The sequence below is a fragment of the Oncorhynchus mykiss genome, chromosome 10 (assembly GCF_057628025.1).
Source record: "Oncorhynchus mykiss isolate SJ-2025 chromosome 10, ASM5762802v1, whole genome shotgun sequence".
NCBI classification, from domain to species: Eukaryota; Metazoa; Chordata; class Actinopteri; order Salmoniformes; family Salmonidae; genus Oncorhynchus; species Oncorhynchus mykiss.
Window position 1 is genome coordinate 56,457,040 of NC_143031.1, and position 27,184 is coordinate 56,484,223.

General features: G+C 42.2%; 1 protein-coding gene across 1 annotated transcript in view; it reads left to right on the forward strand.

Moving 5' to 3' along the window:
• The first annotated feature begins 484 nt into the window (after nt 1-484).
• The window catches only part of LOC110533148 (neuromedin-K receptor), a 38,281-nt gene continuing 11,581 nt past the window's right edge, over nt 485-27,184 (forward strand). The window contains exons 1-3 of the mRNA XM_036933395.2: nt 485-1,291; nt 8,719-8,907; nt 10,300-10,450. Of these exons, the coding sequence (XP_036789290.2) occupies nt 918-1,291; nt 8,719-8,907; nt 10,300-10,450 (714 nt within the window). The 5' untranslated portion in view covers nt 485-917. The remainder of the gene's footprint in view (nt 1,292-8,718; nt 8,908-10,299; nt 10,451-27,184) is intronic.

A 27,184-nucleotide genomic window follows, 5' to 3' on the forward strand; every position in this document is an offset into this window, starting at 1 on the left:
GTATGTCAAATGTAGAATATCACATGTGAAGTGTTGGGAAACAACCTCTGAGTCATGTGAAACTTCACAGGTGTCCAAAAACCCTGTGTCTGATTGGTGACATTTTTCACGTGATTCATTCAAACATATGTCTTCATACTTGTATCTGAAAACCACAGGTGATTTTGTTGACTTTATTTTTGTAAGGCTTGGGCTGCATCAACCTAACATGAGATGCATGCCATCATGCCATGGTGGAAACATTTAAGGTATATGACCAACAGGCTACTGTTTACACTTAAACATGAAACATATCTCCCAAAAGTAAATATTTGCATAGATATCAGTAACAAATCAAAGCCCTAATTGTTTGATATTTGAATGCATGCTGGGGATTTCCAAATATTCAAACATCATGTTGTCACTAGGGATTGTGTTTTTTAGGTTTACTGAGTGTTGGCAGACGCCTGATCCGACCGATTTGTCCCGCACAGAGTTTACAATTAGGAGTGCCAGAATCAATCGAGTTTTCTAGCCTATTTGTGCCTGTGCCAGCTTCTACTGGTGGTACGTCATTATCTGCGCGCACAGTTTATACTGCATATGCTTGGGGGCCCCGCGGTGCCATCGCGCTCACATTCAACAGGAGGCAAGTGGTGGATGCGGATGGAAACTTATACTTCGTATTTGCCATCTTCACCAAAGTAGAGGCATGCACTCAAAGCTAAAATTCTAAATGGGATGCGTTCAGGCGACTGCGGTGGAGTCGAAGCTGACAGGTCTTTTTATTCAAAGTTAAGATAATTTTTACTGGCGTATTGCGGATAGGTGCGTTGCGCGCGGTGGTGCAGCTAACTACTCTGTTTCTCTAAAGATTTCAAGGACACTGCCTGAAAAAAATACTTATTCCACAGTAGGAAGTGACAATTGAAGTCACAATGGCAGCTGTGGCACTCAATGGATCGAACATAACAACGGGGAACTTTACGAATCAGTTTGTTCAGCCGCCTTGGCAAGTTGCCCTGTGGTCGGTCGCCTACAGCTCCGTTTTGGCGGTGGCTGTGTTCGGAAACCTCATTGTCATATGGATAATTCTCGCCCACAAACGAATGCGGACAGTCACCAACTATTTCCTTTTGAACTTGGCATTTTCGGACGCATCCATGGCCGCCTTCAACACATTAATTAATTTCATATATGCTGCCCACGGAGACTGGTACTTCGGAGAGGCTTATTGCAGGTTTCACAACTTTTTCCCCGTCACCTCCGTGTTCGCAAGCATCTATTCGATGACTGCAATTGCCGTTGATAGGTAGGCAACTGATGCTGATCACCCCCCCCCCCTCCCCCAGCTCCCTCAAGTTGTTATTGAATGGAGATCACACACCATGGCTGCATTTTTTTTCTGTTTAAGGAAATGTACGTTTCATTGTTTATTCTATCTAGGCAGTAGGCTGTGTGTGTGTGTGTGTGTGTGTGTGTGTGTGCATGCCTGTGTGTGTGTGTGCATGCCTGTGTATGTGTGTAGGGTATATATTGTGTGTGAGCGTGTGTCTGTGCATGCATGCATGAATGAATGTTAATTTGTGTGTGTGTGCGTGCCTACGTGTGTCTATGCTGGGGAGGGCAGTCTATTGCATGTATAATCATGAGTTTGCGAGTGTGCATGATGCGTGCCTGTGTGTCTGTGCATGTGGATGCCTGCGTACAAGCATGTGTGTACATTTATGCCTTCGGAGTCAGTGGAGAGGTTCAAAGCAGCACCAACCACAGAGGATAATGATTTTTTTTTTTTTTTAAGATTAGTAACTGTGAAATTAGCAAGCTTTCCATCTTCTTGATGGAGGTCAGGGCAGGTGAACAATATTTCTCAACTTACCTTGGCAGTCATATCAAGAGACATGGATTATCCAGACTACTGCCATCTGTCCAGACCATCAGAGCACAGCTGTATTACAGGCTCTATGTTGGAAATGTCCTTGTGATTCAAACTGTAAATCTAGACGGAGCTGGTGTCAGGTTTCTGTAGTGTTTTCTGGCATATCAGTAACTGCAGGTTTGTCATCATTATGGCCCTGCTACGCTATAGCCGTCGGGCATCTGGTATTGCTGTCAGTCATCAGCCCATTGGGGGAATGCTTCCTTTGAAATCACTGAAAGCTGCTATACTGTCCATGTTGTGCTCGCGTTGCGTCACGTCCAATGGCAGCGTTGCGAGCTCAAGAATCTCTGAGGTTCAGTTCTCGGTGGCTGACACACGTGTTAATTCCATCTTGTGAATTTAAATAATCAGAAATAAAGTTGATTTTGGTTGCATATGGCCTCCACTAGACACCATTGGTTATTTTAAGCCAAGAAGATACTGTCGAGAAGAAACTCTAGCTAGCTACATTGATTATTTTCACATTGTATACAAAAGCAACATGTGTAATCAGAGGATCATTTAGTACAACCACTAGCAACAATTTAATGAGTACTTGTGAGAAACTGGACTAACAGCTATTGCACTTATGCATAATCAATGAATATGGTACGGTAGGGAAAAATAGAATAAGGACGCTCTTCCCCTCTGCTCCTCTGCTCTCAAAACAACACGCTCTGTGTAGCAGGTAGAATGTCACATTGACACGATGTCACATTGACTGATGGCCTGCTTGCATGTGGGGTGGCAGAGTATTGTGTGTGTGTGTGTGTGTGCGTGCACGGGCGATCATATGCTTGCATCTGCGTAGGGGGTGGCAGTGTAGCGTGTGAGTGCGTGCACCTGTTTGTGTGTGTAGGTATACACTCATATGACCAAAAATAAATACAGAAACGCCAGTAACCACCCTTCACTAGCCTTTACTGACACTCGAGGAAACCAAAACCTACGTTTGGACAACGCCCCTAATTACAGTCGTTTGACAAATTGGCACAAGCCCGCACTGTTATTGGACATTGTCAGACGCTAATATCTTATTCATGGCATCTTCAGGGGTTGTCGCTGGGGAAGCCTACACACATCCATTCCGGTGATGGAGGTGCCTCTGAGGGTTGTGTTAGTGTGCGTCCACTTCACATCAGTTGACCATTCAGAGAAACGCTACCCCTTAGATAAATGTGTAGTTAAATATTGATAGTATGCTTGGATCTGCGCTGCCTTACCAACTCCTATGGTCATTATTAGGCCTTGTCATGGCTTGATTGTGATCATAGGAGCTGGCTATAGCACAAACGGATCTGGTGTTAACTATGAAGTGCATTGATATACAGTGTATGCACTGTATACACAGAGAGTCATCTCGGCTCTCCTCTTATTTCTATAAGAAATTGATTGGTTGATTGGTTGCAGTGAATTTAAATGATTCACTCATTTGACAGCAGATTGATTGGAATTGGCGTTTTAGCTGAGTAGTATTCACTCAACGGGGTGTCAGTCAAACACTATGAGTTGCTGTCCTACTGTTGACACCTTTCTCCGATAGTCTGCTAAAGAGATGAGACAGACAAGACAGGACTTGTTGTTTTGACCTCAAAGTGAATTGTTTCCCGACACAACAGGCCTGAAGGGTTGTTTATACCCTAGCCGAAGCCAGATGCCAGACTTGGTTTGTAAAAATAACGCACGCACGCACACACACACACACACACTTCCATAAAAGGCATGCATGTACACACACACACCCTTGCATCAAACACAAGTGGCTTGGCACACATAAAACACACACACACACACACACACACACACACACACACACATCCCCAATGACTCTCGTCACTTAATGAGATTATCATTTCAAATGGGACTCTGGCTGATTTGATATTGATCAATATCCCCATGTTACATCATATACAGTGGAGCAAAAAAGTATTTAGCCACCAATTGTGCAAGTTCTCCCACTTAAAAAGATGAGAGAGGCCTGTAATTTTCATCATAGGTACACTTCAACTAAAAAAAGCCTGAAAATCACATTGTAGGATTTTTAATGAATTTATTTTCAAATTATGGTGGAAAATAAGTATTTGGTCACCTACAAACAAGCAAGATTTCTGTCTCTCACAGACCTGAAACTTATTCTTTAAGAGGCTCCTCTGTCCTCCACTCGTTACCTGAATTAATGGCACCTGTTTGAACTTGTTATCAGTATAAAAGACACCTGTCCACAACCTCAAACAGTCACACTGCAAACTCCACTATGGCCAAGACCAAAGCGCTGTCAAAGGACACCAGAAACAAAATTGTAGACCTGCACCAGGCTGGGAAGACTGAATCTGCAATAGGTAAGCAGCTTGGTTTGAAGAAATCAACTGTGGGAGCAATTATTAGGAAATGGAAGACATACAAGACCACTGATAATCTCCCTCAATCTGGGGCTCCACGCAAGATCTCACCCGTGGGGTCAAAATGATCACAAGAACGGTGAGCAAAAATCCCAGAACCACACAGGGGGACCTAGTGAATGACCTGCAGAGAGCTGGGACCAAAGTAACAAAGCCTACCATCAGTAACACACTACGCCGCCAGGGACTCAAATTCTGCAGTGCCAGACGTGTCCCCCTGCTTAAGCCAGTACATGTCCAGGCCCGTCTGAAGTTTGCTAGAGAGCATTTGGATGATCCAGAAGAAGATTGGGAGAATGTCATATGGTCAGATGAAACCAAAATAAAACTTTTTGGTAAAAACTCAATTCGCCGTGTTTGGAGGACAAAGAATGCTGAGTTGCATCCAAAGACCACCATACCGACTGTGAAGCATGGGGGTGGAAACATCATGCTTTGGGGCTGTTTTTCTGCAAAGGGACCAGGAACGACTGATCCATGTAAAGGAAAGAATGAATGGGGCCATGTATCGTGAGATTTTGAGTGAAAACCTCCTTCCATCAGCAAGGGCATTGAAGATGAAACGTGGCTGGGTCTTTCAGCATGACAAGGATCCCAAACACACCGCCCGGGCAAAGAAGGAGTGCCTTCCTAAGAAGCATTTCAAGGTCCTGGAGTGGCCTAGCCAGTCTCCAGATCTCAACCCCATAGAAAATCTTTGGAGGGAGTTGAAAGTCCATGTTGCCCAGCAACAGCCCCAAAACATCACTGCTCTAGAGGAGATCTGCACGGAGGAATGGGCCAAAATACCAGCAACAGTGTGTGAAAACCTTGTGAAGACTTACAGAAAACGTTTGACCTCTGTCATTGCCAACAAAGGGTATATAACAAAGTATTGAGATAAACTTTTGTTATTGACCAAATACTTATTTTCCACCATCATTTGCAAATTCATTCATTAATAATCCTACAATGTGATTTTCTGGATTTTTTTTCTCATTTTGTCTGTCATAGTTGAAGTGTACCCATGATGAAAATTACAGGTCTCTCTCATCTTTTTAAGTGGGAGAACTTGCACAATTGGTGGCTGACTAAATTATTTTTTGCCCCACTGTACTGTAGAGCTATGGTGTGATAATGGAGGAGAGGTAGTGAGTGTGAGCCACTGGTTTCTCCTGCAACGCTGCGACAACACAAAAGGAGCACCCTTTAGGCTTTGCTCTCCATGACCTTCCTGCAGCCGAGGCAGACAAATTCCATCTTTTTAAGTGTCCCTTCAATTTGATCACCCCATGCCAGAGATGAGGAGAACAAGAGGACAAGAGAACATAGATTTGACCCAGATTGAAACACATAAACTCCAGTCGTACTTGTTGCATGGCTGAACTGATGTGCAGCGCAATCCAGACAGTCTGTCGCATTGGAAATGGCACAGGGTTGTAATGTGGTGGCCAACCGCAAATGTGCCCCCCCTTCTATTAAGGGCAGAATGTGCCCCCATTCCACCCCTCCATCCCTATTTGATGTGGAAGTAAAACTCATTTCCTGTGTGAACAGCACTTCAGATAAGACTCCTACACACACCTATTATAAGAAAAATGGCAAGACATCCTCCCACACACATTCACGTTTAGCGGGAAGAGTGTGACGAGGTACCAGTCTGTCAGCAAGTTTATTCTTTGAGATGGGACTGATTAGATTTACCATTGTTGGTAGTTGACACTCTTCACGCAAGTTCCTCACTTCATTATTCTTTGTTGTTCTTAGACGGTCATGTTAGGCACAGCAGCCCATAACTGATGTTACCGGCTGAGACTATGCAGGTTACAGAATCATTAAAGATCCAATGCAGATGTTTTTTATCTCAATATCAAATAATTTCTGCATAAAAATGAAGTACCTTACTGTGATTGTTTTCAATTAAAATAGTCAAAAAGAAACAAGAATAGCGTCTTAGCAGAAAGCAATTTCTCAAGTAAGTTAGCTGTTATTGGCAGAGGTGGTGTCACCAGGCAGGATAAAACTCCATCCCAACAAAATAGGCTGAATTTAGGTGGTCTTTCAAACAGCTCTTACACTTAAAGGTCATTATCATAATTTTCCGAATTTTACAGTATTATTCCAACCTCATAGTGTGGAAATATATATAGAACACAGATAAATCCAGTTTTTGACTGCACTGGACCTTTAATGAATGAAATGCTCAAATTCTTTCATTGCTAATTTTGTGATGCAAAGGGAGAGTAAGACATTTTAGAAGACTGATGTGTAGGCTACTGCAGGATTTTCACCCTCTACCCTTTTCATGCATTACTTCCACCCTTGATCCCTTTTATGCCTAAAGAAATGACAAAATGCTTCATTGCAAGTATCAATTTTGGTCGAGGCTGCCCTTGGGTATTGCTTTCGCCTAAGAAAAGGACGTCAGGAAAACACCATAATGAGATTTCTGTGATGAAATACAATGAAGCCCTGAAAGAGCAGCCCCTTGCGTGGTTCGGCTCTTTTAATCAACCAGTAGTACTGTACATACGCACGCAACGCACGCAACGCACGCACACAGACTTCATTCACCTGGACTGCTACTGAAGTTAAATTGACTAATTCTGAATTCCTCTCATCTCAATACCAGGGCCCAAGTGCCACTCAGACTAAATGCCAAGTGATTACAGACGAGTTAAGGGACTGCACGGACTGCTCTCTAGTGTCTTCCCTTTGAGGGATTTCCGACTGTCATTGAGGTGGCAGCCAGGGCTCTGAAAGTTATCAGAAACAGAGTCCGGAAGGGAACTTGTCTGTTAGCGAGGCGCTTCATTCAAGGAAAGGAGATGATAATTAGCATTAGCATCAGCGAGCCATGGCTCTCAGTAATGGACAGTCATAAATTGAGGCAAATCAGAGGACACAGCAGCATAATAAAGTGTGTCCCCAGGCTTACAGCGTGTTTAGAGTAATCTCCCACTAATTTGGCGATCCATTGTTTCAGCTTTGTCCGTGGCTTTGTTCTGAAGCCTCTGGTTTGATATGAATGAATCCTTGTTACAATAGAGACCGCCAGACCTCAAGTGGAACATCTTTTTGTTTTGGAAACACAGGAGACCAAGACAGGAGCAATTCCTTCTTAATTCAGTACAGGAATTGAATTAAATCATTCAAATTGCATGTCAAACATGTTATATAATCTTCACCCATTCATTTAAGTAATTTGCCACTTCTAAAACTAAATTAACCTCTCTGGGATACTCGGGACGGTAGTGTCCCACCCTGCCAACAGCCAGTAAAAGTGCAGGGCGCCAAATTCAAAACAACAAAAATCTCATAATTAAAATTCCTCAAGCATACAAGTATTTTACACCATTTTAAAGATAAAATTGTCATTAATCCAGCCACAGTGTCCGATTTCAAAAAGGCTTTACAGCGAAAGCACCACAAATGATTATGTTAGGTCACCACCAAGTCACAGAAAAACACAGTCATTTTTCCAGCCAAAGAGTGGTGTCACAATAAGCAGAAATATAGATCAAATTAATCACTAACCTTTGATGATCTTCATCAGATGACACTCATAGGACTTCATGTTACACAATAGATGTATGTTTTGTTCATGGAACCTTAGATAAACTTCTCCTTAATGTAACCACTGTGTCAGATTTTTTTTTTACTTTACGGAAAAAGCATACCATGCAATAATCTGAGTACGGCGCTCAGAGCCCAAACCAGTCAGAGAAATATCCATCATGTTGGGTAGTCAACATTAGTCAGAAATAGCATTATAAATATTCACTTACCTTTGATGATCTTCATCAGAATGCACTCCCAGGAATCCCAATTCCACAATAAATGTTTGATTTGTTCGATAATGTCCATCATTTCTGTCCAAATAGATACTTTTGTTAGCGCGTTTGCTAAACAAATTGAAACTCACGAACCGCGTTCACTAGGACCAGACAAAATGTCAAAAAGTTCCGTTACAGTCCGTAGAAACATGTCAAACGATGTATAGAATCAATCTTTAGGATGTTAACATAAATCTTCAATATTGTTCCAACCGGAGAATTCCTTTGTCTGTAGAAAAGCAATGGAACGAGAGCTAACTCTCTCATGACCGCGCGTCACGAGCCTGTGGCACTCTGCCAGACCACTGACTCAAACAGCCCTTATGAGCCCCTCCTTTACAGTAGAAGCCTCAAATAAGTTTCTAAAGACGGTTGACATCTAGTGGAAGCCTTAGGAAGTGCAACATGACCAATATCCCACTATCTTCAATAGATTAAATTAAATTAAATTAATGAGCGGACTTCCTCTGATTCAGAGGGGTTGGGTAAAATGCGAAGACCCATTTCAGTTGAATGCACTCAGTTGTACAACTGACTAGGTATCCCCCTTTCCCTTTCCTTATGTTTGCCCTTCAACCCCATTTCGACATCTTGACCCCTGCAGGTACATGGCCATCATCCACCCTCTGAAGCCACGGTTGTCGGCCACAGCCACCAAGGTGGTGATCATGTGTATCTGGGCGCTGGCTGTGGTGCTGGCCTTCCCCCTCTGCTTCTACTCCACCATCCGCATCCTGCCCCGCCGGACCATCTGCTATGTGGCCTGGCCCCGCAAGGAGGACGACCCCTTCATGTGAGTAACGGCACCTTTAGCCCAGTAGCCTCCTTTGTAGACTAGCCTCCTTCAAGCTGTATAAAAAATATACACAGTATATACAGTTGAGGTCAGAAGGTTACATACACCTTAGCCAAATACATTTAAACTCAGTTTTTCACAATTCCTGGCATTTAATCCTAGTAAGAATACCCTGTTTTAGGTCAGTTAGGATCACCACTTTATTTTAAGAATGTGAAATGTCAGAATAATAGTGGAGAGAATGATTTATTTCAGCTTTTATTTCTTTCATCACATTCCCAGTGGGTCAGAAGTTTACATACAGTCAATTAGTATTTAGTAGCATTGCCTCTAAATTGTTTAACTTGGGTCAAACGTTTCGGGGAGCTTTCCACAAGCTTCCCACAATAAGTTGGGTGCATTTTGTCCCATTCCTCCTGACAGAGCTGGTGTAATTGAGTTTTAATGACTCCAACCTAAGTGTATGTAAACCTCCGACTTCAACTATATCTTTAAAATTTCTTTGTTTATTGGATTGAGAGAGATAGAGGTGAAAGGTAGGAGAGAGAGTGCTGAAAACACAGTAGGTCATATAAGAACTCATGCTGGCCGCGGTACATCGTACCAGGCCACCTCATTCTAGACGTCTATACGACTACTTCATATGAGACGCGTTTAACACCCTCTTTCATCATCAGAAGTGTCTTCATTTCACTCAGTTTTACATGGTTACACATTATGGTAGCTTATGCATTATGGGAACACTGCTGCTACCTCGCTCTCCAACCAAGGTTCAAACTGAAGTGAGGAGGATATTCAGCAACTCTTGCAGGACAGTGGAAGTTGATAGAAAAGCGTATTTATTGTTATTTCACCTTGTGGCCTTCTTCAGGGTTGCATTATGGCAGCATTATGGTGCATTATGACAGCCATATTGTGCCGGAGCGCTCATCACACATTGGCTTTGACAATGGAAAGACGTGACTGTACCAGTTGAGATAGAGATGATTAGCTTGCCCTCTCTAGGCTAGCTTAGCATAGCCCTTCTTTTCAATCTTCTCTCTACATGTCAATGTGTTATCTCACCTCATCCCTTTTGCTGTGTTACAGTATAAACACATTATCCTATTAGCACCTACAGTTGGCTTCTCTCTCTCACCTTCTGCTTTTCTCCTCTCTGGAAGTACACACTGGTCCTCTCTCTCTCTCTCTCTCTCTCTCTCAGATTTGAACTGCTCTTTTTATCAGGTCTAGTTTACCTTACCCATATTTTCCTCCCTCCTCTCATCCCTTACTGCTCTGCCCACATATCCTCTTTAAAAATGGGCCAGAGCCATTTTGCTCGTTGTTGTTTCTAATCAATCATCTTTGTTTACATTCTGGTTTTCTTCTCCTCCCTGTCGTGCCCAGGTTTCATATCCTTGTGATGCTACTGGTCTACCTACTGCCCCTAATGGTAATGGGCATCACCTACACCATCGTCGGGGTGACACTGTGGGGGGGAGAGATCCCGGGGGATTCATCTGACAACTACCACGGACAGCTCCGGGCCAAGAGGAAGGTAAATCCATAGCAGACCCAGGATAATAACCCACGACACAACAAGCACAATGTATTTAACGATGCTCTGTCAGTACCACTGACTCAGACAAGGCATCTCTGGTTCTGGGGTGACAGCGCTTCAGGTCTCAGGAACTTTAAGGCAGTAGCAATGCTATATACGCCATCCACAAGGATTTTCACAGACAGAGAGATTAATTGTTGTGTAATGAGTTTTTGACTGTATCTTCAAAGTGCCCAAAAAAATCACTCTAGTGAGTTGGCAAAGGGTTAGTGTACTAAGGCGACATACAATACATCAAAACACACATACTACACACATACTGTACTAAGGGGACAAACTCAGTGTGTTTATAACAAGATAATGGAGGTTTTACTGTATCTTTATGTGTTTCTTCATTCACAATAACTATTACGTTACAGTCTGGGTCACCTAATCCATCACATTGGTCAATCTCCGCAGACGAAAACCTAGCAACACAACCTGATCGCTGCAACACAGCACAGACCTTTAAGTCTATGAAAAACGAATTTGAGACGTTAGTTTTTTCTGACTCGTGGTCGCCGTTCCTCCATCGACCTTGTTTTTTTTGACGTAGTTGCTTTTTGACATGCAGCGCTAGCTTTGAATGCTAATGGACTCCTGAGGCACTGTGAGCTTGGCCCTCCATCTCGTACTGATGTCAAAAGTCAACACTTGGATATACTCTCCGGACTGTCTACTCTGTGAGTCACAGGCAAACTCAAACAGTGAGAACAGTTGACTTGTCAGTGTTGTTTTCTGCTTTTGAGAATAAAATGTGCTTCCTAAGAAAGTGGTTGTGTTAAACAGAAACCGGAAAAATTCATTGGAAACTGTCCCAGATTTTTGGTACACACTCCAATTAACAGATTACATTTTGTTTGGGATTTTGACCCATTTTGTCTCTTAGAAATTTGTGTCAATGGGATTCAGTATCGACCACAGTGGGTGGGTCAGGCCCTGTCCATCCTGGCAATAAGACTAAGAGGCTCCTTAAAGGGGCAATCTGGGATTCAAACAACAACAAAGCTGGCACCCTACCACTTTTTTGCTAAACAGCTAAGGTATGGGGCTAGATAAATGTAACCACTCTCAAATTCATAGATGAAGATATGGATGCAAGAACTGGCCATCCATTTGAGTTAAAACATGTTTGTACTAATTCCAGATTGTCCCTTTAAACTGGGAGCCCTGCTGGGCAAATGGCCTTAGGCCGACAGGCCGACAGGAAATATGGGAGATGCACCTCCACTGGGAATTAATATGAGTGATAAGGATTGGACTGGAGGCACTAGAGTGTCCACACTCTACAGACCACAGAGACAAGAGAGATGGAGTGTAAAGTTGGCTAAAACACGAACGGACCAGGCGAGGCTATTGTATGTGAAGAGACCTTTCTATGTATGAGAACAATACCTCTGGATAAACCATAGAGTTTCAACCGTGAGAAGGTCACCTCCACCCCCAGGCCCATATTCATAAAGCATCTCGGAGTTGGAGTGCTGATCTAGTATAAGTTTTGCCTGTAAGATCACAATGAACTAGATGGTAACTTTACATGAAGTAAAGTAGTTGGGCTTGATTTAGCTCTTTAAAAGTATTTTTGTGGTAGTGGAAGAAGTTTTACTTGACTATTTAAAGCAAAGCAGTTACTGTACATATGGTCAAAGTTAAATGTAGAAAAATAATTGGTCTGATTACTTTGATATACTACTATATATCAATCGTATTACTTTGGACTGTTGCGGCAGTTAGATCACACATTTAATCAGAAATAACTATACTAGGACTACTACACTTGTATACACTCTGCTACTAGAACACGACACTATATGCAAACTGTAATAATAGAACACAGAAGACAATGAGGCATTGCTTAAGTTTTATACAAATAACCCCCCCCCCCCCCCCAAAAAAAAATCAATATGTATTTGGATGAGAGTCCTCTCTGGACTGGAGGGAGATCATTTTGAAGAGGGACCCACTGGCGGGAAAAGGGGAACCCCTTCCGTCTGAGCACCTTTAAACCCAAGGGACACACACATGTTAACTGAGCATAGTATACATAGGGCCCTATAAAATCTATTTGATTTTTTGTTGCCTGATTCGTCTTGTTTCTTCCCATATTCCGTTTCCTCCAATTTTCATGTTTCATTTCCCTCCCCATTTTTTAAAAAGTTTTTGCTCTCAAAACCACACTTTGTAAAGAGAAAAACAGCACCATTGGATGTTCTAAGTCCATAACAATGCGTAAACCTCATCAAGGGTTGCTTTTGAGGTCTGGAAAAAATATACATTTAGATTTTTGGTGTGTTTTGCAAGAGTTTGCAAAACAAATGGCCTTTAGATTGATATCATTCTACCAGGTACAGTATGCATAGGCCACTTCGTAGTTAACATTTAATTGAGAAGGTTTTTCATTTCCACCAGAAGTAGTTTATCATTAGCATCATCACTATTGGCTACACAAAGTGTAGACACACACACACACACACACACACACACACACACACACACACACACGTTCCTGTGCTGTTTCAGAAAGCTGCAGGAAAATACAAATTACTGATGCTGACTGACTGAACCGAATAGACTACACAACTCTCCTTCATATTTAAATGTCTATGTTGACCCGTGTAAAAATTGAAAGAAGTTCACACACAATTAAAAACAACAAGCCTACGTATCAGATTCTAGTGTGTTGTTATTAGGGGTGTGGCAACCTGGCTATACTCGTATTCGTATCCATAAATTGACAGTTGATATTCGTGAACGAATATATTCGTTATGCCTAAATATATGTTGGAAAAATATCTATCTGCAGGTTTATAGAACAAAACAGCTGCAGATTAGGAACATCATGCGGATGTGTGTGACTGCGGATGTGTGTGACTGTGTCTGTGTGTCTTGTCCTCCATACTTGGAGGGCAAGCTGGCAGACAAGTTTGCTGTCACTCAGTCAGGATGCAGATCAGCGTTTCTTCTTCTTTCCCTACTCTCACTTCGCTTGTTAGATATAATTCACATTGATAGCTGCTAGCAAACGTCCTCGCCTATTGATTTATCATAGTAGCAGGCTGACAGGAGGCCGCAGTAATTTATATGATTAGACCGAAACATGCGCTCAGAAGTGATTAGGTGAAATATGAAGCGAGTGAACGGAGACGGCTTCCATCTATCCAATCAGGGTAGCACTCTTCTATTTACAGACAGGAAAACTAGCCAGTTGAGTTATTCAGAGCATGGTGTACGATACTGAGAAGGAAGACGACGCGCTCTTGGCTTGGCTGCCTCCTTGTAGCTTCTTTCTTGGTGTTCACAATTCTTCATCATCATTACACTATTGTTCTAAATTCAATCACCCTCCTCATGGTTTTTGCCTTCGCTGTCCCATGGGCTCTTCTGTGTGTGTGATTATTAATAGCAACGGTTCTGTTTGGGACCTCAGTGAAGAGACATGAGAGAGCTGTTAGCTGACGTTAGCTAGCTACTTTACATCACTTTAAACTCTGACAAACTGCTGTAACTTTTGATTGTTAGCAGATATTTTTGTTCCGATTTGAATAGTAGAGAAGTAGTGTACGATTTCATATGCTCTAACTTTTTGTCGAACTTGTTGGGAAAGTGGGTGTCACGTAAACGTCTGTCAGACCAAAGATGTTCAATTGAGTTAAAGGAATTGGTTCTCTCATCTTTCAAGTAAAAAACAAACATGGCGGCGTGCACAAACTACCCATCGTCGGATAACTTTAGATTACTAGAAAGTGTTTTACTCAATTATTTCGATCAATGGTGAGCTCACCTGTGATGTGATGAATTATAAATAGTAATAGCTATTGCCTAATTCATATTGTAGTTTCTGTCAGCCGAGAGTTATCTAAATATGACTGCTTGTGTTATGTTAATCTTTTCTCAGTTAGCGCTAGGACAAATGTAGCCTACATTTTGCGGTTTGGAGAATTGTACTTCTCTGAATGTCTGAACATTACATCCAAAAATAAACTGTTCACATTCAGGACATAACTTTGTAAGGACTGTGTTTGTGCAAAATGTTTCTGAAAAAACAGTGGCCAGCTCAAATGCTGACTGAAAAACACTAAACAACTAATGACCACAACCACAAAACGACTGACCACCACCACTGACCATAACTACTGAACACAACACCCCACCTCTGACCACAACTATGGACCACAACATCAACTGATGACCACAACCACACAACTACAGAACACCACAACTACTGACCAAAACTACAGACCACACAACTATTGAACCACACAACTACTGACCATAACCACACAACTACTGACCAAATCTACAGACCACTTCTAAATAAGCATTCTAATCACACTGGTTTGAGCGTACGCTGCAGGGACCACTGTAGAATGATCACACCTGTTTCTTGGGACGTGTGAAAAGGTTAAAAAGTATCAAATATATTTTGTTTATTTAAAAAGTATAAGATCAGCACTCCTACTCTGAAGCGCTTTATAAATATGGGCCCAGGTGAATGGGGTTCAGATAAGGTTAGGTGCACAGAGACAGTCTGAGTAGGGCGTTAGTGGCCTCAGGTACTGTTCTGCTCTGTCAGGCCACACTGAGCCCAGCTGTTTTCCTCTTAAGTTTCTTATTATCCTGTTTTCCAAAAATGAAATCAAAATTTGCTTGAGGAGTAGAGAGCACTGTATTGTCATGATCTGGATCCATTTGATGCGTACATACTGGATTATCTTTACCTGCCAAAGGTACTGTTAGACGAATGCCTGAATAATGGAAAATTGTGTACCCATGGTGCTGATCAAGTGGTGCTGTGGATGTTCTTTGGCATTAAACATATCTTGAATTGAACTGGCGCTGTCTAAAGGTTTCCTCTATTCCTCTATTCTGGGTTATTCTCTAGCTAGAGGACTCCTGATATAATTATTGTCTTTATATTTTGTTGTCTGGTACTGTCTTTATTTAACTGTCTTTCTGCTTTAAGTGCTGCCTGTGTTCCCAGCAGCGTACTTGGTGGTTAACGTGCAGATTATTGTTGACACATCAACCAGGATTAAGGGGGGCGGGGCAATTTGTGACTGTTGTTGTTTTGGTAATCAGTGGATGTATTAGAGGGGGAGTGGTTTCTCCTCTCCTAGGCAATTTGTACCGACCAGGAGGTATGCCCTTCACCTTTTCAAGGCAATTAGCAATTAGTAGTAGTTCTTCAGACGCCCCTGTTTTCTCAGCGGCAGCTGAAACCGATGATCTCGTTGCAAAACTAAGACCGCCACTGAAACAAAGACGGTTCTGCAGAGTTGTTTGAGGTAGGAAAGAGAGGAAGGCTCCACACCACTCTCACTTGTATCTTACCTAGATATTTTCAGATGTGTGTGTTTTTATACCTGTTCACCCATCTCACTGAAAGCTGTCCAGATCCTCCCCACCCCTTGGCTGCAACCCTTCTAATTTAATGTACCCTGTGTGCACAACCCATGTGGGATTCCTGGTCTCTGCCGATCTGCTGTCATAAACGCGGAGTTCATCTCAGCCTATTGTGCCCTTCAGTCCCTTGACTTTTTGGCCCTGACGGAGACATGGATCCCCACAGAGAATAGTGCTACTCCAGCTGCTCTCTTCATCTGACTACATTTTCTCTCATAGTCAGAGCTTCTGATGGTGGCACAGGGCTACTCATTTCTCGTAAGTGGAGGTTTTTTCTTTTCTCCCTCATCTGTCCATCTACTCATTTGAATGCCATGCTGTCACTAACTTGTGCACTCAAGATTGACAATTTTGTCATCTTATATCATCAATGAGCTTGACACCTTGATCAACTAATTTCCTGACAATGGCTCACAGCTCTTTGTACTTGGCGACTTCAACCTCCCGACATCTGCCTTCAATTAATTTATTTATTACTCTTTCTTTACCCTCCTTGCCTATTCTGACCTCACCCTTTCCTAGTTCCCTCCCAATCACAAGGCAGGTAATACGCTTGACCTCATCTTTACTAGAGGCTGTTCGGCCCTCCCTTCCTGCTTTGTGGCTGAGTGACTAATTGTGAGCTTACAGAACAAGGCTGCGGGCAGCTGAGCGAAAATGGAGGAAAAACAAAACTTCCAGAGGACCTATCAACCTTTCACTCCCTCCTCTCTACCTCTTCCTCTGTATCCACTGCTAAAGCCACATTATATCACTCCAAATGTCAAGCTTCTGCCTCTAACACTAGGAAACTATTTACTATCTACTTGGTCACCTCCCTGATCAAGGCCCTTCTCACCCGATTACTCAGCTCTAGGAAGAGTCTTGGTGGTTCCAAACTTCTTGCATTTTAAGAATGATGGAGGCCACTGTATTCTTGGGGACTTTCAATGCTGCTGACATTTTTTGGTACCCTTTCACAGATCTGTGCCTCAACACAACCCTGTCTCGGAGCTCTACGGACAATTCCTTCGACCTCACGGTTAGTTTTTTTGCTCTGACATGCACTGTCAGCTGTGGGACCTTACGTATACAGGTGTGTGCCTTTCCAAATAATGTCCAATCAATTGAATTTACCAGGGGTGGCAGGGTAGCATAGTGGTTACAGCGTTGAACTAGTAACCGGAAGGTTACAAGTTCAAACCCCAGAGCTGAAAAGGTACAAATCTGTCGTTCTGCCCCTGAACAGGCAGTTAACCCACTGTTCCTAGGCAGTCATTGAAAATAAAAATGTGTTCTTAAAACCTGTTGAGGATATGGCAGACATACGCCCCCTTTGGAGAGATTGGGTACCCCTAGTAAACTGGAAAAAAAATCTGTCAAAAATTGTTAATATATGCAAATAAAAATTATTATTGGATAGAAAACACTCTAAAGATTCTAAAACCGTTGGAATTATGTCTGTAAGTATAGCAGAACTCACAGGGCAGGCATTCTTCCAAACTAGTTTTTGTGGCCATGAAAGTTGGAGCAACTTTGACGTCATGGCCCCCACCCTTCCCAACCAGCTATGATTCTGCGGACACTTTCTATCTCTTCCGCTAGATGTCCTCTTTCATTAGAGCTTCAAACCGTTCAAATCGCGCGAGAATTGACCCTATGGGAGTGAAATTAGTGCGTGCCACGAGAGAATAGGCTGTGCGTATGGGCGCGAATTGGTCACAGTCATTCCTTTGTTTCCAGCACTGAAGAGAAGGGCAGACGATGGGCGATTGAATTGAAGTTTGTTTTGCACGTCTAAAACATCATAAAGCTTGCTTCTGCACTTAGTTTGACCTGTTTAGTCGACATATAATGTGTAATTTTGAAGTTTTGATGCGCAACTTATCCGGACCAGAGGACGTTTTGGGTGCATTTCAGCTGATGTTATTAGCAGTAGCTAATACAAAGACGCAAGACTTGAAACCAAACGATGTATTGGGTAAGTATGAAGCCTTCCAGAACATTCTGAACGAAGACCATCGAAGGTAAGGGAATATTTATGCTTAAATCTGTGTTTCTGTTGACTCCAACATTACGTGGAAATGTAGCTTGGAACTGAGCGCTGTCTCACAATATGGAATAGTGTGCGATTTCTGTAACGTTAAAAATAAATCTAACACAGCGGTTGCATAAAGAAGCAGTGTATCTTTCTAACTATATGTAGAACATGTATATTTAGTCAAAGTTTATGATGTCTATTTTACGTTATCTTGCCGCGCTACATAGATTTCCTGCGGGCGTTTTTGAGTAATTTCTGAAGGTGAACTCACTGTAAATGGACATTTATGGATATAAATGGCATATTATTGAAAAAAAAAAATATGTACTGTGTAATATGTCATATTACTGTCATCTGATGAAGATTTTCAAAAGGTTAGTGAGCGATTTATTTTTTAATCCTGCGTTTGTTGATTGCATGTTTTGGCTATTGAAATGAGCTGTGTCTGGTGGTGGTTTTACATATATATGTGCTATGTTTTCGCCGTAAAACATTTTAGAAATCTGACTTGCTGGCTAAATGAACAAGGTGTTTATCTTTCATTTGAGCTATTGGACTTGTTAATGTGTGGAGGTTAAATATTTTTAAGAATATTTTTGCGTTCCATGCGCCACCGTTCCAGCTGCACGTGGGAGGGTTGATTCCCAATTGGGAACCAGTATCGTAGACAGGTTAAAAAATCAAGTTGTAGAAACATCAAGGAATATCAATGGAAACAGGATAAACCTGAGCTCAATTTCTAGTCTCATAGCAAAGGGTCTGAATTGTTATGTAACTAAGGTATTTCTGTTATTTAAACAACAATGCTTCAACCTTTTTTCTCTTTGTCATAATTTGGTGTTGGGTTAAATAAAAAAATGACATCAATCTACACACATTTTACAACAAGGCTGTAATGTAACAAAATGCGGAAAAAGTCAAGGGGCCTAAAAACGTTCCAAATGCACTGTATATCAGCTTGGATGTTGGCCCACCACCTCAAGTTCAACCTCGACCAGGTGAAGCTGCTCTTCCTCCCGGGGAAGGCCTGTCCACTCCAACACTTCTCCATCACGGTTTTGACAACTCCACAGTCCTAATCCAGGTGCTTCTCATCTCCCGTCTGGACTACTGCGACTTGCTGTTGTCTGGGCTCCCCGCTTGTGCCATCAAACACCTGCAACGTATCCAGAACACTGCAGCCCGCCTGGTGTTCAACCTTTCCGAAGTTCTCCCATTTCGCCCTACTCCCCAGCACTCTCCACTGGCTTCCAGTCAAAACTCGCATCCACTACAAGACCATTGTACTTGCCTATGAAGCACCTTCCTACCGTCAGTCTATGCTCAAACCCAACACCTCAACCCGAGCACTCCATTCTGCCACCTCTGGTCTCTTGACCCCCCCCCCCCCCCACCACCCCTACGGGAGGGCAGTTCCCGTACCGCCCAGTCCAAGCTCTTCTCTGTCCTGGGAACCCAATGGTGGAACCAGCTTCCCCCTGAAGCTAGGACAGCAGAGTCCCTGCCCAACTTCCGAAAGCACCTGAAACCCTACCTCTTTCAAGAGTATCTTAAACCCACAGTACCCCCCCCCCCCCCCCACACCCCAATCCACATTCCCCATGTTGATATACATGTAAAGTATTGCAGCTTAATATTATGCACATTTACTTCAGCAGTGCTGAAGCTATCAATCAAGCTCCAACACTACTTTTTATTCAACTAGAACATCTAAACCAGGGGGGTGCATTGCAGCCAACAGGCAGTATGCAGGACTAAGCAATACCACTGGCCCTGCGTTTCTTAAAATGCTACTAACGGGAGATTACATGCACCTGCGTGTTAAAGCAAATTTGCTTGCAACCAAAAACCCACAAGAATAAGCCAGGAGAAAAAGTTGATCTCTCGTTGTTACCGTGTCAATTGATTATGATACCAGACAGCTGCATCTAGGTTCTCTACTCCCGCCCCCGAAGAAATGTCGACCTATTAGGAGCATCAGAAACTGTAAGGATGCTAAATGTAACAACACTTATTGGATTATAATAGGCCTATATTTCATTCAAACGTTTCATCTTAAATGGTAAAAATAATATATGCCATTTGAAATAACTTTGTTAGCTTACATTTTCATTTAATAAAGTAAAGGCTGTATAACTCAATCACGGTTGACATGATTTAGTTACACATTTCAAATATGGACAGTCAAGGGATATTTTACCCCCAATCTTGATAGGAAATTACCATACCAGAATTTTTCAGTTAGACAGTTGTATTTAATGGATTACCTCAATTGCAATCGAAAAAAAAAGTAAGAGTAGGCTACACCAATATCATGTCATTGCATTGTTTTATACAGGCTAGAAAGAGCCCAATCATAAACCTTTAGCTGAACAAATACCACTTTCTCTATAGAGTTCGCCAGCTTGTAGTCTTAAAACTCGGAAAGGACTTACCTCTGGGTCGTTCAGCCAATCCTATAGTGAGAATTAAGGGGGAAAAAAATAGGGATTTGGGATAAACACCAAAAATAAGGTCTGAGGTTAACACAAGCTTAGGAGATCTTATACATTTTCTTCTTTGAGGTAATATCAGTCAGTTAACATCACCTTTATGAATTATGAAGGCTTCATGTGCTTTTTTATTATAATGAACAAAAATATAAACACAACATGTAAAGTGATGGTCCCATGTTTCATGAGCTGAAATAAAATATCCCAGAAATTGTTCATATGCACAAAAAGCTATTTTTTTTCTCAAATGTTAGATTATTTCCCTGTTAGTGAACATTTCTCTTTTGCCCAGATAATCCAACCACCTGACAGGTCTGGCATATGAAGAAGCTGATAAAACAGCATGCTCATTACACAGGTGCACCTTGTGCTGGGGACAATAAAATGTTAATTTCTCTACCGTGAACCGCCTCCAATGTCGTTTTAGAGAATTTGGCAATACGTCCAACCGGCTTCACAACCACAGAACACGTGTAACCAAGCCAGCTCAGGTCCTCCACATCTGGCTTCTTTGCCTGTGGGATCGTCTGGACAGTTGATTTAACTGTGGGTTTGCATAACCGAAGAATTTCTGCACAAACTGTCAGAAACCATCACTGGGAAGCTCATCTGTGTGCTCATCGTATTCACCAGGGTCTTGACCGGTCTGCAGTTTGTCGCCATAACTGACTTCAGTGGGAAAATGCTCACCTTCGATGGCGACTGGCATGCTGGAGATGTGTGCTCTTCACAGATGAATCCTGGTTTCAACTGTACCGGGGCAGATGGCAGACGATGTGTATGGCATCATGTGGATGAGCAGTTTGCTGATGTCAACGTTGTGAACAGAGTTCCTCATGGTGGTGGTGGGGTTATGGTATGGGGCAGGTATAAGCCACGGACAATAAACACAATTGCATTTTATCGATGTCAATTTCAATGCACGGAGATACTGTGACGAGATCCAGAGGCCCATTGTTGTGCCATTCATCCACCGCCATGACCGCATGATAATACACAGCCCCATGTTGCAAGGATCTGTACACAATTCCTGGAAGTTGAAAATGTCCCAGTTCTTCCATGGCCTGCATACTCACCAGACATGTCACCCATTGAGCACGTTTGGGATGCTCTGGATCAATGTGTACGACAGCGTGTTCCAATTCCCGCCAATGTCCATTAACTTCGCACAGCCATTGGAGAGTAGTGGGTCAACACCTCTATGCAAAGTAGATGCGTTGCGTGAGGAAAATGGTGATCACAGCAGATACTGAATGATCCACTCCCCTACATTTAAAAAAATAAGGTATCTGTTACCAACAGATTGTAACGGTCGTCGTATGAAGGAGAAGAGGAGGACCAAAATGCAGCGTGGTAAGTGTCCATATTGATAATTTATTATCATAAGAACACTAAACAAAATAACAACTAAGCATGAACAAAACGAAACAGTCCTGTCTGGTGTAGACACAAAACAGAAAACAATCACCCACGAAACACAATAGAAAACAGGCTCCCTAAATATGGTTCTCAATCAGGGACAACGATTGACAGCTGCCTCTGATTGAGAACCATACCAGGCCAAACACAGAAATAGCAAATCATAGAAAAACTAACATAGACAACCCACCCAACTCACGCCCTGACCATACTAAAACAAAGACATAACAAAAGAACTAAGGTCAGAACGTGACACAGATGCATATCTGTATTACCAGTCATGTGAAATCCATAGATTAGGGCCTAATGAATGTTTCAATTGAGTGATTTCCTTAAATGATCTGTAACTCATTAAAAGCTTTAAAATTGTTGCATGTTGCATTTATATTTTTGTTCCATGTACATACATTCTTAAATGATTTCCAAATAATGCCCAAAATCGCCATCCATTTCCACATTTGCTTTGTCCATAGCGGAGTTAGTGCTTACAAAAACACGCCATTACTTTTTCTCTCCATAGTCTGTCCTCTCATTTTTAAATAGTTAGCAGCAGCTGTCAATAATTAGAACAGAGAAAAAGCAATATCCTCCATTATGTTTTGTTAAAAGTGGAAGTCTACTTTTACCTCAGCAGACACCAGAGGCTGTTTGCGTTCTACCATTGAAGTGGAGTGGTACATATAATAGGCATTGGTACAGATAATGGGCGCAAGAGTTTAAGATCTTCCAATAGGGTCTCTGAATCTTTTGACTTGCCCACTCTGTCATATTTTCGTTTATCATCCCTCAGTTACATAGCAAACCAAGTGGCTGGGCTACCATTTTGTTGTGGGCCTTTGTTTGAAAGGCTTTGAAGCTAGATCATTTCTTCTGATGTATTTTTAGGGGCATTCCATCGCGAGGCCATGAGAAAGGTGAACAGTATATACAGTGAATTAAATACTAATCTCGGGTCACCAGCAGCCTAATTGATCTTTCTCGCTTTCTCAGCCAGGTGAGATGGACATGTTATTATTAACATGAGCACAGGTCAGGTTGGAAGTGTGTCAGGAAGCATTGACTAGCTATAAAAGCCATCATTCCCATCATTATTACATCCCGTCATCTCCATTCAACTGAAATGACGTCGGAGGAGGCTTGCATCTCCTTTTGTTGCTTGAACCCTCCACCATGCAGACCAGGCCTGGTAGTCCAGGTCATATTTGGTCCCAGTCTGTTGGCGTACACAAAAGCTCTATCTCTGGGCAAAAAATGACATAAGGCTTTTGATCAATGCCTTGTAATGACACCTGAGAATCCATTAACCCATCTGGGTAAAGAGTGAAGTCGCTCGAAGAATCATCGATTCAGAGTGTCTGGCAGCGAAGCAGGATTTGAAAGCAGTTGGATGCATTTTGCTGTTGACGTGTGGGTGGTGGATAGATGGATTACCTGGGGAGACCTGAATTTTTGCCTTTTAAAAAATCCAATAAGACTGTTTGGTAATCCCCATGGTACACACACATGTGATACACGGGCTCCTTCAGAGCTGGGCAGATAGGAGGGCAGGAGTAATCCTCCCAGTCTGACTGTTCATGCATTCCAAATGGCACCCTATTCCCTATATAATGTGCCCAGCGAAAGTCTACAATCCATGGCATAGTCTTCACATGTTGCTGCCTTTCTATCAGCTTGGCACAACTCTTAGGACAACATCTATCCATTGTTTTTGTCAACATTGCTCAGTATATTTGGTTGGGAATCATTGTTGGACAGCAATATTCTAGCCTCGTCTCAGATTTTTAGGCAGATTTAAGTCAGGACTGAGGCTGGATCATTTAGGAACACTCAACACCTCTTGGAAAGCCTTTGGCATTAAATGTATGTAATTGTTCCGCTGAAAAATCAAACTATCCCAGGGTTAGGTATTCAGAAAACTGAGGCAGGGTTTCCTCTACCTTTTTACCTGGGCTTTGCTCCTTTCATTTTTCTTTTGATCCTGAAACTCGCTTTGCCGGTGACAAGCATACCCATAACATGATACTTCCACTACAAAACTTTACAATGCACTTTCTGTATCTCTCTCTTTTTCTCTCACTATTTCTCTCTCTCATTGTTAGTAGCATCCTCTGGTTTTCCTCTAGTGTAACTTATTGTTAGTCACTTACCAACATTACCATGCAATATCAATCTTATGTCGGGGACGACATGCCCCAAGACCGTTCAGCTCTCTTACTGAATAATTCAAGATCCATTATCCAAATTTAAATGATCATTAACATTCAGTATTTATAACACAAGGTTTCTCCCCCCGGTGTTAGTTTAAATCAACTGATGTTCATTTTCTATTTGCTTCCAAGTGGTTATTGTGAGGTCTTGAGGGCATAATATGGTAATATTGACAATAATATGAAAGAAAGAAAGGATAGACAGTTTATTTATTGTAGCTTCTGGGTGTGTAAATATATATTCTCTGGTTATTTGAGTAGACTGTATATTCAAATCAGTAGGTGTTCTGTATGACTGAATGACTCAAAGGATTTGTAGCTTCTTTGGGTTGAGCCAGGGTGAATTAAATATGCTGTATTTGTTTTGGGCTTTTGAGGGATTTCATGTCCTTACCAGGACTTGTCTTGGTAATGAATTGATCCCACATTAAACAGTACATTTGGTTGACATACAGTATTTTTTAAACTATTTTTGTCTATTTTCTTGAACCTGTAATCAGCATGTCACGTTCATAAATGTCTGTCAGAATGTCACTCAACGAGCAGAAAGTACTGTACAGTCACATTAGTTGCATTGATGTTTTTGAAAGAGCATTTCTCAGTACATTTTTTTTTTCTTTGAACAAATGAGCCTTTGAAACCAAAAATACAAAATTGGTCACTTACTATTGAAGGCCTCAGGGAATGAGAGTTGACCATTTATTTTCGTAATTTAATTTAATAACCATTCTCTTAGTTCTCTTATGTGAGAAGGAAAGAAAAACATGAAAATGGACTGCATTGAACATTCCTCTCTTAAGAGTTTTCTAAACTCTACAAAACAGATGGCCTGGAAAGTGCTTATCTCAACAGAAGACTCATTTTGAGGTTTGAAAACACCCTTTAACTTACCCAGCTTAGAGTGATGAGGTTGGTGTTGTGTTTTACCTCGCAATCAGTGAACCCTATAACCACAAAGTCTCTTCCTTTCAGAGAGGATTGCGTGGAAAACACTATTTCTGAACATTTCCATCAGAGTTCCGGAGGCATCGATAGAAGCCATTAGAAGAAACCCACTGGGCAAACACTGGTTGAATCATAGTTGGAGTGCCATGAGATGGGCGGTGTTTGTGACTGTTCCATTGTACAAGGCTCAAGCTCAAACAAGTGCACCTGAAGTGCTCTATTTGAAAGTTAACACATACTATTTGAACCCAGGTCTAGCAGGGAGAAGAAACAGAACCGCCAGGTCGTGAAAACCCTGTATGGGGTGTGTGTGCCTGCCTGCCTGCAAGGGGTCATACGGTCCAGATAACTGAGTCACCACCAACACTAATGATTGCTGACAGCAGGCGGTTGCTTCAGATTGCGTAAATGGGGAGGGCAAAAAAATTGGCAAATTGGGCGTAATCAACCCACCTCATCACCTACCTAATCAGATAGTTACTCTTTCTGCGGAACACATGGCTCCTTCCCTGCCGCCCTACGGCGAGTGACACTTATGAGTAAATACATCCCACTGCTCTCCCTATGAATGAATGCATACCTTATCCATTCTTGATAGCTCCGCAGGCTTTTAGGTTGTATTTATTCTTGCTTGTTTTTGAGTCTCTACCTCCCCTGCTCTTCAATGTGTGTGCTCGAGTGTTGAGCGAGATGCCAGTTAATTAGCTTTTTACTAGGATAGTCATTGGGATGAATGATGGTTAATTCGTGGTTCATTCAGCTGGTTCGGGGTTATACTGTCCTTTCCATTTAGTTTTGAGCTGCTGTGTGTGTGTGTGTGTCTGCGTGCGTGCACATTTGTATGCATTCTCATGTGTGTGTATGTGTGTGTGTGCGCTCGCATGTGTTTGTTGCTGTGACTGTGTCTGTGTCTCTTTTACCCAGTGGTCAATAGATCCCCTAGCTCTTTATTTTCATGGCGTACAGATCAATAACAGGGAACCAACCCACTTAACGCAGACCGACAGAATCCATATGGCCTTAGCTGACCAGGCCAGCAGTAGTGTTACTAACACATTGTGTGACCGCTCTAGTCCCCTCCCCCCCCTCCCAATTAATGCTAAAACAGAATCCATATGGCCTTAGCTGACCAGGCCAGCAGTAGTGTTACTAACACATTCTGCGACCTCTCTAGTTTTCTCCCACCCACAGGCTTTTGTTTTGTTGAGCTGTCCATTCATTTTAGCAACAAGTGTCCTCTAGCAAGGACATGTCTTTTCTCCTTGTCAGAGAACAACCACCCTCCATTTTTATCTTCACTTACTGACATGGAAAAGGAGAAAATAATTGAGTCTGTTTTTATCTATATTTTCTGATATTTAAAGTGTAAATGCTTCTTTAAGGCATGTGTTGCTGTTATTTGCTAGGAGTAACATTTCTTAATGTTAATACATTTCTTTCAGATTACAAATACAGATTGTCCTGGAAAAATCTGAGATAAGTGATTGAAAATAGCAGTTGTCCGCTTATCTTACTAAAACTTTAAAACCCTGACTTATCATCTGCTGTTGTCACGTGTGCTCCCTCTCCGGCCTCTAGGTCACCAGGCTGCTCGTTATGGCGCACACCTGTCACCATCGTTACGCGCACCTGCGCGTCATCAGACTCACCTGGACCCATCACTTCCCTGATTACCTTCCCTATATATGTCACTCCCTTTGGTTCCTTCCCCAGATGTTATTGTTTTTGTGTCATTGCTGTGTGTTGTTTGTGGTTTCTTGTTTTGGATTGTTACTTTTTTTATTTATTAAAACGCTGCACTCGTTACAGCTGTCCTCAACTGGACAGAAGTAGTCGACTTTAAAGGGAATAGGGTGCCATTTGGTACACCAAGTTTGTCTGTGACATGATGACTACCTAACCATTGTTTCTATTGGTTATTATAGGACATGACCTCATGTAGCCACAGGCAATGACTGGCATTTTACTAGGTATGCTAGTATGGCTTCCTTATCCTCCCAAGAAACACTGAAAACAACACATTCCATGTACTGTCCTTTTGTACAATACCGTGGATTTGCCAGCCAGACCTGGGTTTAAGTAGCATTTGTTTTCACTGAAGTACTTTGAGAGTTTGATTGGGCATTGCCAGGAGTGCCAAGTAGGTTAGGGTTTGCACTTTTGGAATTATGCCATTGGTTCCAATGGCTACATCAAGCCACACAAG